The sequence below is a fragment of the Osmia bicornis genome, chromosome 13 (assembly GCF_907164935.1).
Source record: "Osmia bicornis bicornis chromosome 13, iOsmBic2.1, whole genome shotgun sequence".
NCBI lineage: Eukaryota > Metazoa > Arthropoda > Insecta > Hymenoptera > Megachilidae > Osmia > Osmia bicornis.
The window spans coordinates 8,812,866-8,825,139 of record NC_060228.1 but is presented as its reverse complement, the minus strand read 5'-3'; the positions used below and the strand labels follow the sequence as shown (position 1 = coordinate 8,825,139).

At 39.2% G+C, this 12,274-nt stretch overlaps 1 protein-coding gene across 3 annotated transcripts in view; it reads right to left on the bottom strand.

Moving 5' to 3' along the window:
* LOC114873639 (protein madd-4) overlaps positions 1–12,274 on the bottom strand; it is a 138,700-nt gene that overhangs the window by 23,129 nt on the left and 103,297 nt on the right. For all 3 annotated transcript variants that reach the window (XM_029182186.2, XM_029182188.2, XM_029182187.2), the window contains exon 5: positions 5,882–6,208. In XM_029182186.2, the coding sequence (XP_029038019.2) occupies positions 5,882–6,208 (327 nt within the window). The remainder of the gene's footprint in view (positions 1–5,881; positions 6,209–12,274) is intronic.

Sequence of the window (12,274 nt, the reverse complement as noted above, 5' to 3'; positions counted from 1 at the left end):
CCCATAGAAATCATCTCCTTTACCTTTTATTTTATTTTCTATTTCGTGTTGCTTGGTCTCCTAAGTAGGGGTGAATTAGTACTTATTAAAATAAAAGAATAATAGATAATTTACAAGAAATACAGATGGAAGTTGAAAGTAAAACGAAGCGAAATGGAGGTAGAGAGGTTCAAGTGGCAAAGCTTGAAAAATTAATCAATGAAACGACAGGAGGGTGTGAGGCTAGAGTGGACGTCAGTGCAGAATCTGAATGCTAGCAGGTACATGCTGTCCTGTACAAATTCAGCGGTGCCATCCGGGAAGAAAGAAAAAGGCGAAGGGGGAAGCTGACGTCGATTCGTGACCTGGCTCGGACGGCAAACTGATTTGTCATTCAGGCTGCATGGAGGTTTGCTCGGAGGTCGAGGAGTACATTATTCATCCCTTATCCGGGCGAGAAGAGTGAACCAAACTGGTGGCGAAGGTGTCAGGTAAAGGGGAGACGAGTCGAGGCAGGATATGCTTCAGATCGAGATAAAAAGAAGAAACAAGAGCCTAACGAGATTCTACCTACCATCTGTCTTACAGGGCTCGAATAGTGTTTGAATCAATTTATTCTATTTATCATTCATGATATTTATAGGGATGTTAGAAATATATAGCACCAGCAAATTTTATTTTACGCTGAATATTCGAGGCTAATGTTCGATTGCACCCTTCGCGGAAGAATTTCCCACCAAATTCTGTCAATCTCCTGTCTTGCTTAGGTAAAAGGGCGTCTTTTCATCAGGAACACGTACGCTCCTCGCCAGCATTTAGAAACTGCATTTACACTTCAGCGAAAATTCTTGGATGGTTCGAGCGCGCATCTCATCCGTAGAATTCGCGTAGGAAGTAACTTTAGAGAATCGTGCTTCTCTAGCAGCGAAAAAAAGCAAAAAAAGCAAGGAGACAGAGTCAAGGTGCTTGACCCATTTGGGTACTAATGGTTATTAAGAGGTCAAGTAGAACATGATTATCTAAACGTGTTAACAAACTCCTTCAATATTTTAATGAAACAAAAATCAATTGAGTATCAAAATAAAAAGCGACCATTGTGATATTCTGACTCTCGTCACGGAATCCATTTTGGATTACTAAAAAATTCATCAAAAATTTCCTGAATCTCGACGATCCCGACATTTTTTTACATTCAGTCAGGGACAAATGTGAAAGGAACAGCTTGCACATGTTCGCGCACATATCAAACTGTGCCTCTGTCTGGGTGCACAATACACGTTCGGTCGCGCAAACAGAACGAAAGGGAGACACAATACGGGCGCTCAGGATTAGGTTTACTTTGCTCGAGAAGTGGAAACCTGCAGCGGAGCCTCGTAATTGAAGGATAGGACCATCGAAGCAACCGGTTATTTCTCTAGGTAAACAAGCCAAGAGAAACGGCCAGCCGGTTGGACGTGCAAAATGAAATATCGCGGAACTTAAAGGCGTCGATCCTCTATTCTCGCAATCCGTGCCTGTCCTCGCTCGATCCGAGCAAATAATACCATCACCGTCCAGTAAATACTTTCCTACCAAACCTATAGACTCGTTCATGAATGAGCGGGTACAAAAGACTCGTTTGAAAAACTGCTAGGAGATCGGATTTGTAAATGGCTTTCGAAACTACCATTTCCGAGGAAATTCTGGTTGTTCTGAATGCAGAGAGGAAAGGAGGAACTATAGGTTGCTCGACAGAGAAACTCAGTGTTTAGAAATTAGAGGCATCGATAGAGATATATAGAGTGGGTCAATGGTAGTACAGTTTGGATCTCGGTAATTCTATTAAAATTAAGATTCTGAGAATTCCGGATTTTCCTATATCGCCATTTTCTCTAGAGAAGCCTGATTTGATCGCGACTGCACACGCAAAGCAAGTATTTATTGATATTTTATTGTAGACGCAAGAGAATACAAAATAAATCAGGCTCCTTTTAGATAACAAGATCTTGGTCGAGAGTAAATCAACGATTTCAGCGACTTTCCGTCTCCCAGCTATTTCGTTACGTAAATTTGACTGGCGTTCAATTATTCAAATTGGCTTTTAAGGTTCCATTCGGTAGTCGGTACACCTTCCGCAGCCCTTACCGTCCAGCCGAGTTAGCCCATTACGCTCAATACACCCTTCCCTTCACGTTTCTCCCTTCGTCACCCCCTTCCAACGATTCTTTTCTCTACACTCGTTTCTGCCTTTTAACATAGTTATGCCGGAGAATGGGATTTCCTCGCTGTGCAGACAGGGCTGGCTTGCTCTCCACCCGATCACTTTGTCCGCCTTATTCCGGCTGTTTTCACTGAAACGATGGAATTTATCCCGTTGAAACTTGTACACCCCCCTAATTCGTTGGATACTGATCGCGAACGAATACCGTGAGCTTTGTACGATATCGTATTTTTAAATGAATAAAGATGATTTTAAAAACAAAAGCAGTTGAATTTACTTATACATACTTAGCGTAACTGGTAAAAATGAAAGCTTTGCGTTAAAAAGCGAATTGAAAGGGGTGTTATTTTTTTTCATAGACGTCTGTGAATTTCTATGGCGTCCTTGCACATCAATTACGAATATTATGTTCTTATATAAACAGAGATAATCCTGAGTATGAAAGCAATTGGATTCCCTTAGCGAAATTAATAAAGGCGAAAGCTTTGTATTACGAAGGGTAAAGAGAAACGTCTTTTTTTAATAAAGTTTTGGAAAAATCTTTGTAAATTTTTATGGCATGCTAATGTATCATAGCGGATAAGATTGTATTCAATTATATCTATTTGTGAAACAAGTTTGCAATTAGAAGTAATGAAATAATTAATTTCTAATGAAGCACTCGAAACAGCGAATGCATCGGGCAGAGAGATAGCCAAATACATGGTTATTCCCGGTGAACAAGTGGAAAGGGATGCAAAACGAAGCAATCGGAGAAATTTCAGGACAGGAAGACAAACTCTAACGAGTCGTGATAGCACAAAAGCGTCGCGCACTTATCGAGCGTGTCCAACACGAGAAGAGAAACTTGCCGACGCTTTAATAATGCAAAACCAGTTTGCGTTTACCGGAGCTCGGTTAGTGCTTAATTACGTAGACCTGTCTGCTGATTAGATATTGTCCTCCCAACTTTGCCGACATTCTGACCGTTATGAAATCCCGTTAATTATTTCTTGACACCTTTCCGAACGTTTCAGCGAATCGTCCCTTGCTTGTCTGGCTTTCCACTGAATTTAATCTTTTATAAAAACAAAATTAGACTTCATGGAATCGAAATTTAATTAAGCATAATGCAAACTGTAAATTGATTAAGTTTCTATTTTAATATTTTGGCGAAATAAAAATTGGGTGTTCTAAGCAATAAAATCTAAAGTTTAAGTACCGTACGTCGCCGACTCTTCAGACACCTCCAGCTAAGAATTAATGGGTAGTTAAGCGACTACTTAAGCGACTAATCGTCGAAGTAGTCCTTGGTGGCCTGTTTCTCGGTACACAAAGTCGTGAACGGTGTAAAGTAAGATCGAATTAACTTAATGGACGAGAAGTGCGGGCGTTACGACGCACCCAGGGTAAATATTGGCCAAAGACGACAGGACTCGGCCTCGTTAGCTCGTATTTTCCATGGTCGAAGAAGAACGCGGTCGTGCACAATCGTAGCCAGAAACCAAAAGTTATAAATAAGTTTGGACGAGTCCAGCGGCGACGGGACAGGATAGAAGAGGGTACAGATAGGGCGTCGTGTGCTGTTCCAGCCGGGCAAATTTTCCGGCCTCGAGTTTCCGTCCGAACTTTCTTCCTCGCTAAGTTTCGACAAGGGATGCAGCAATTGCGACTTAATTCTTAACCGGCGCTTTTCAACGTAATCTTAGGGCCTCCTCGCGATCGCATATTTAAAAGTCTGATCACCGCTTTTAATTAATTATCCTGGCAGACGAGTCGCTTCCGGGAAGTCATGCCGCGAATATCAACTAGAAACTGCAGGAAAGTTGCAAAGATGAAGAACGTGAAGAAACTTTTCTTTTTGTTTCTTTAATAAAAAAAGAAAATATGTGTGCTCAAGTACAAAAGCATTTGCAATATCGTTGTAATTCGAATATTTTATTATTTTTAATATTTAAAAAATAAGATCTTGAAATTTCTTCAGAAACTGAATCTTTCCTTGCTCCAATTTTTTCGTGAAGATTTAAAAAAATTTTATAATTAAAGCTAGAGTAATCTTTATACCTATTCCATTCGGTTCGAATATGAATTTATCCCATACGAATTTCGAAGACACTGCAATTGGGTCACGAGGAAAATAAAGTTCAGTTTCGAAACTGTTAGTAAAACGATATTGTACATTTGTATGTGTGCACACATATATTCTCATACACTCGTTAAATTCGTATTAACAGCGTCATAAAACTTGCAAATGAATTTGACTGTATTTCGCGAGCGTATACAACGTCGGATATTCGACGAGATTATTCTTTAGCATTTCTTTTTTTAGAGTAATCGAAAGTTTATTTTTCATATAAAATGGATCAGTGCGAAGAATTAATGTTATAATTTTGAAAAATAATGCGCTGAAATGAATTCAGAAAGAGAAACTGTAGTTTTTTGAAATTGTCTGACATATTACGCGTTGTGGTTACTGCGACGTCTGATCAATGCCTGACCTATACTACTGATTCTCTTATTTCCCGGCTTTTCAACGAAAATATTGATTTCTCTTTTTCTGGACGATATCAGGTGTTAAAATTGCTCTAAAAATATATACTTTAGTACTTGTTCCAATTGCAAATTTAAATTGATCATTTTTTATTAATAGTTTTATCCATCAGAGTTTGTCGCAATTTACTTTAATCAAATAAAGCCATCGCTGATTAAAATCCGCTAAAATCTTCAGAGTGATTAATAATAATGAACAAATTTGGATGGGCATGCTTATTACGTCTAATTAAATTTGTTATAAACAAATTGTCCACGCGTGTCGAGTGATTTTCTGACGGGTAAAATACGTTTCAAAATAAACGAATATCGAGATTGAACTTTTTCAGTTTTCCATCCTCGTTTTAACGAAAATAATTTAGTTATTTCGTTCTGAAAATTAAACAATCGAGAGCATATTTCGTTGCAACAGCATCGAGATACCGTCGGTGTTCTCGCGGTTGGATATTATTTAGGGTGGAGGAACATTAGCAAGTGCTACGTCAATATTCAATTCAAATACGATGAATTTGTGTACCTACCGAGACAGCTTATTTACCTGTATATTACTCGCTACGTTTCTGGGATAATGTAATTGTTAATTAAAAGTTGTATGCCGTATCGTGACTGATACCATTAGGAAATGTTCCATGGCATATTAATCAATCCCCTCTCTTTTACCCTATTTTTTCTCTTTTTAACGTAAAATCAATTGCGAATAAAAAATTTATATTTCAAATTAATTTACCCAATTTAATTTATACCAGTTCAACTATTTCACGATGCACTATGCTCGATTAAACGCTAGCCGGAAATAGCGTTCGACCGTGTGTAAAACACAAGATTGGATGGAGGGTGGTTTAGCAGGGCAAACTTGCGAACTTTCGTGCGAAGCACAAAATATGGCGCGCCAGAAGGGATACCGACACTGCACAAAAATTATTCTCTCCCGTGAGATGAACGTTTCCGGTTCTACTATTGCCAACTTCGTTCGAATCGAATGCTAGCAGCAGTCACTTATCAAATTGGATTCTAAGTAAACGGAAACACTTTTCTGCATTTTCGATAATAGAATTTACATGATGGAGCCTTCTATTTCGGTAGCGAGAAATGAACTATTTAAAAGTTTCCAAGTAGAAAGTGTAAAATTGAAAGAATTTGAACAATAATAAAAAATGAAATAATTTCACTCACCATGCATTCACCACCGATGCAAACGTCCATACCCTCGGTGTAGCATTTCGTGCCGTCTTCAACTTTGTCCGCCAGTTGAACCACAATGGTTTCTTCGCTGTCGAGCTGCAAAGCCTCGGTGGCGTCGTACGGAAGCGTCTTTTCGACGGACGTTTCCTGTCGAAGCCGGTTCTCAGAATTCTCTAGTGATTGTTCACCGCGGCAGATCAAAGAACACGGTCTGCTTGGATCGTAATGCGGATACCATTTCAACAATTGTCCGCTGTAGGGAACGTCGTCGAAGGCGGCGCACTGTTCCGCCCGGAAATCGCTCGGTTTCTCGCAAGGCTGCAATCAGAAACCATTATTTTTTGTATAAACTAGGATTCTTTTTTTTCTTTTTAATTTATATCTTGTTCTTATAGCTTGTAGAAATGAGATGATAAATTAAGATAGAATGTTTACGAGATTAAAAGGGGTTGGTATTTCGTTTGCGTTCCACGGTACTTCATCATTCGTGGCTTGCAACGTCAGTCAACATACTCAACCGCGTCGATGGACGCTAATTATCGAGGTAATTAACCGGTTCGTAATCAGATCGAATACGACTCGAGGGCGTTTCGATTGTCCGTTTTTGCCACCAGCCTGATGTAAATTCATGAAAAGGGTTCGTTAACATCCACTATCATTCATTGTTGTCATTGTTCCTTAATAAATCCAGTTGCATTTTAATGCATCACATTGCATGTGCATAATGCGATTCAATTTTTCTTAATGAACGAATCAAGGAACATTAGGCAAAATATTTTCATTAATTTTAGGGGTGATAAATGAAGGTGGTGCTATCGAATTAGAACGATGTCGAGATAGTTCTCCATATTCAAGGAATAATCGCTGTTCTCAATGCTCGCCGTATCACTATCGAATTCTCCTAAGATTTAATCGAATTATCGATAGATCCCAACGTGGCGAGAAGTTTCAGATTCAAAGTAGCGAAGGCAAGTTCCACTTCGAGTAACCCCACATTTCCAACTACGAATCAAGTTAAAACTTCATCGATGTATATCAATGTTAATTCAAAATGAATCCTCTCCAATCAACTGATAATAAAATAAATCAAGTATACAAGCAAAATTTCAATATTTTAATAAGCATTGTCTGATTATTATATCAAATAATACCATCTTCGATAAAATGAATAACAAAATTCTACTGAAATTCCCACGTTACTCAGATTAAATTATTAAAATGTTATCAATGGAATTAAATCAGCAGATTATCCTTGGCAATATTTCCTTAACTCAAAAAACATACATTTTCTGTTTCATTCCATTTACATCCATCCTCTCTCGATTACATTTTTTTTACCGAGAAAGTGGAAACAGTTTCGAGTAAATTCTCTCGTTACCATCATACTGGGCAACTAAATATTTCGTGGAAATGCGTAGGATCTCGTGGAAACAGCCTTTTCAATTGGCTCGAAATTTTCCACGAATATTCACCCGATCCTCGAAGGAGTTGAATAGGAAAAGTCATTCAAACGTTACATTGGGCAGCGTTTTTGGGATGAAATTGACTTCCACCAATGGTCAGCTTTATTTCCTCGTAGAACGCATAACCAGCTACTCGTACCAGATACATCGGCTTTTTGCATTCTTTTTTTTCCTACCTCGTTTTTGCACGGAAATACCCCTATCTCGTTTTATTTCACCCTCCGCAACTGTCCCTAGCGTCCTCTTTCCGCCTAGAGCTTTTTTTCGCGGAACAGCGGCGTCGAATTACTCGGCGATCTATCATTTCTCGCGTCCGGAATTTAAAACGCTACTTGCGGGACACCTGTTACTGAACAGCATTGCCTGGTTAAAAATTCAATGAACTGGTGTAGGAAAAAAAGAGTCGACGATACCGACCCCTGTATGGATCCGATTCGCGCGAAAGGCAAATAACCAATCGTTTGAGCAAATATAGGGGTGAAATTGCGGAATGATGCCATTTTGAAGCTGTGGTTTCGTGTTACGGAGAATTGGTTTGGAAAATTCGTCGAATAGATGAGAGCTGATTTTTTTAAGAGTTAAAAAACCTGAACCCGAAAGAATCCTTGTTATTTTAAATCGAGTTGAGACTTTACATATATAAAAAATAATTTACATTTGTAGACGATAAATATTCAAAAGGAGAAGATTAAATTATGGCCTGTAACGGTTGAACTTCATTTCGGGGTGGTAACGTTCCGGCACGATAATTGTTGCGAAGAAAATGGTAATAGTATGTTAACAGGTAGTAACACGGCTTGAATCCCCCATTGTCATAATTGTGATATAATCCCGAGGGATTAAGGATTTAAAGCTCTCTCGGGTCTGGGACGCCGTGAAATAGCGGCAGTGTGTCTGCGTAAACGTAGGAAAAGTGAACGACCGGAAGAGGAAGGTGGAGGGTGTCACCCTCTTTCAGTCCGCGTAAAATTACTTTCACTGACGCAAGCTAAATGACAACGCCCTCCGAGCGGAAATTCTTTGAAATAACAAATGAAAGATAACTCGTGTACAGCAAGTTTGCGTTTTAGAAAATGTTGCCTCCAGTTATGTTCTCGTACCATGGACATTTAATTAGCAAACAGTCTACCTGTTTCGCAAAAAATTTGAAATGTTTTCCTTTCATTGTAACAAAAACCCTCTTCTCGTAGTGTGAATGAGAAAACGTTTTGAAATAAAATTAATGCAACGAAAAATGAGCTCTGACGAATGATAGTGAAATCTCAAATTTAATTTAAAATGTGCTATAATTTCCTTGAGCTCTTCATTTAATGAGTGATTTTTCAAATAAACGATACTAATGAACGTGTTAATTGTTTAGAGAGTATGTTGCCTTAGCAAAAGTGGGGGCTCTTAGGAGTGGCGACCTATGTCACCAGTCAAGGTATTATCCATTGTTTCTGGGGCAGGCAGCGTAATCGGCTAAAACGTCTGGCAAATGCCCGTTGGGGATCCGACGAAACGATGGGTTGTAGAAACGTTCTCGCGTAATGAGTAGTTGAGATTCCTTGTTAAGGAGCGTCTCAACTCTGCACTGCGGCTTTCGTGGTTTCCAACCTGGTTTCGCATAGTTCCTTCTTTGTCTGCTTTTGCCCCTAACACTCGCGCCATCCCTTCAACTCTCGAAAGTAGATTCCTAGTCAACATCCCTTAACTTCGTGATAATCACGAACCCATCTTTTACTTTACTTTTTATCCATTTCGAAGAGACTAACAATTTTTCTTTTTCTACACTACATCACTGTATTACTTTAACGGAAGGAGGGTCACCAGTGACTGACACTATGAATTTAATAACTGAACAGGATAATTAAGGAAAAATTAAAAAAGCATTAATTAATCCTTCAAGCCCGTAATTATGGACCGGCAAATTTATAGCGAAGGGGGTAATTAATTCAGACGAATTCATGAACTTTCCCAAGGTTCCTTCAAAGTTGTGTAAAATAAAAATTTCAAATTTTCCAGCTAAATAAATTTAAGTGTTTTTATGAAAACATAAAGTATTTTCTCAAAGTAGAACAGTCCACAATGTCGAGCAGTCGACGTCAAAGGTACGTAATGGTAGAATAATAATTAAAAGTGGTGCAGTGAGATTCGTTTCTGTTCCCTATTCAGGCATCCGTTTGTAAGTATCAGTGTCTGACCACGTCGAAAGAGGTACACAATCGCGACGTAAATTACCCGAGCAGCTTCACTTCAAAGCTCTGAAACGCGAGAGAACCCGCGTCACGAAAAAGCGTCGTCGTGCCACGACGACGTCCAGGAGAAAGAAGAAGAAGAATATGATTCACCTTCGACGATGTCAAAGTCACAGTCTCAGCGAAATAGCTCGTGAATAGCCGCTCATTGAGGTGCGGTAAAAATAAAAGAGAAGAGCGTGTCGTGTGGTCGTTGGACAAGAATCGGACGATATCTGTGGAGAAGATGGAAGCGAGCCTCGTGGAAGGCCATTTTCTCGATCCAACGACCGAGTGACGTTTTCGCGTCGTCGGTATAAAGGAAAATACATGCTCGTGGTCATGATAACACCGTCGATGCTCTTTTGCCCGACAGCCAAGAGAAACGAACGATCGAGCATCTTGGGATACAGGCTGCTCGCGAAAATAACATTTCTGAAAGGTATTCGGGACAAGTGGCTGCTAGAAATCTTGTTATCTTCCCGAGAACATTCGAAAAAATTTGTGGAAATTCCTTTCTGAACGAGGATTTCGGAAATCGGGTTCTGAACTCTGAGAGATTTTATAGAAAATTCTGATCGTCTGTGAAATTTCAAGTTTACTTGTTTCATACTGTAACTTATTTATTATTTCTGCAATTTATAATAAATTGATACTTTTATTATCCTAACCCCTGAACAGCAAAGATCTACCACGACCTACATTTTATCGTGAACCCTCCTCTATCGATCGAGAGTTCGCGAAGTGGGACTGTCGTGGTTAAGAATGAAAGAGTACCGGAAAAGAAGAACAGGAAACAGAGGAGCCGGCACGTTTCTCGATTATCCGTATTTACGGAAATTCCGTCCACGTTACACCCGATAACTTTCGTAACGGATTACTCGTCGAAAGTTTCGTCTGGTGTGAGTTCAGCCCGATAAACTACACCCAACGAATCGCCAATGCAGTCAAATAGACCCAGAGGGTCGCCAACGACTCAAAGGGATGGAAACGCGTCTGTTTCTGGGGAATTATTATGTCTGGAATTTCATCTTGAAAAAAAATTTTATATCTTCCTTTTTTTTCAGGAAGTTGTAAGTGTAAACTTGACTTGCACGATTAATATTAATTCGTTAAACTTTACTTTGAGGGGCACAAAATTATTGATTTTTTTGTTTTGTTTTAGAAGAAGAAACAAACGATTCTGATATCACAGTGTAACAGATGTTTCACAGTGACTATAACGAAGAAGGATATCCAGCAGGGCAAACAAGAAACAGAATGAAGATGCATCCCAGCGAGCATTGCCAAGTTTACACAGCGAAACGATGGCATTAATTCCAAGGGCAGATCCTTTAGATAACAAGAATCGTCGATGCAGAGATATACGAGCTGCCACTTCTTCCAGACGCCCATTGGGTTTCCACGATTTTAATCCTAGAACCGCGGATTTCGCTTGATCCACCAATTCCCCTTTCTAGCTAACCCAGGCCAGACTGCAAACAGATTCAACCCCGTTTTCAGCTTCGTTCTAACGATACTCTCTGATTCTCTGTGATTCGACCTGATTTCTTCTCCTCTTCTTCGTCAAACGCTTGCTCTACTTTGCCATAGATGTTTTCCGTTATCATCGTTGATTAGGTTTGAGAAATGGAATTGAAAAAATCCATAATGTAGAAAACCATAATTTAGGTTTTCACGCATCTCTAAAAATTTTACATTAAATCAAATTTAACTTGACCACAGTGCAAAAACTAAGGCTCTATTTACGATTATTACAACGTTTTCATAAATTTAATTTCACGTTACTTCTCAAACATTATACCAACGATATCTTGGAAATTATGTTTGAAAACCAAATTAATTTTTCCTCGCGGAGAACTCCTTTTTCCTCTGAATATTCCGACTTTCTCCGAGTTCTCTTTTAATTGTAAACTTTTATAGAGACGTTTGAGAACGCGCTTGATTTCATTCCAGAGTTCGCAGTTAGAATTTACTTTCCGGCCAGATAAAACGAATTTCCATTTGGTTCCCTTTCACTGGTCCACCGTTGGTACGGTCTTTTCTTGCCTCACCTATCTTTTAGCCGACTCGAATTCTTTCTCTCTTAAAACGAAGAATATTCTTTATTTCCATAATTTCAGGGAACGTTTCTACTCATTTTTCGAATCGTTGTTTCAACGGGAACACGTCGGTCGATCTCTAATTAAAGCTCGAGGACATCGATCGAAGGATACACGCATTAGGGGCATATGCAACTTTGTTATTGACCGACTGCCAGTTGCCCTTGGTTTCATGGAAGCTGACCTGATTTTCCCTTCGTGTTCTTCGTCAGATATTGACGTCAACTGACCTTTCATATCCTAACCCATTGCATCGTGTTTGAATAAAAATAACACAGTTAAACGAGAATAACGTAATTGTTGTAGTACAAAAATAATTACGAGGAGTTAACTATATTCAGCTAATATTAATCAAAAAACTTTGCCCTGCGTTCATAGTTGTTGGTGAGAGAAGTTTGTTAAATAAAGTTCAACCTAATTCCAGGCCACATTGTAACAATTCCTGGTTCCACTGAATTTGACCTGATTTTAGCTTGGCTCGTGAATCACTGACGTCAAATGGATCCTTCTTGAATCAAGCGTAAAATTAACACCGCTCCCAGTTTGCTTTTCATTAAGCTACGTGTTATTAATGCGACAGAACGTTGGAGCGACAGTCATTTT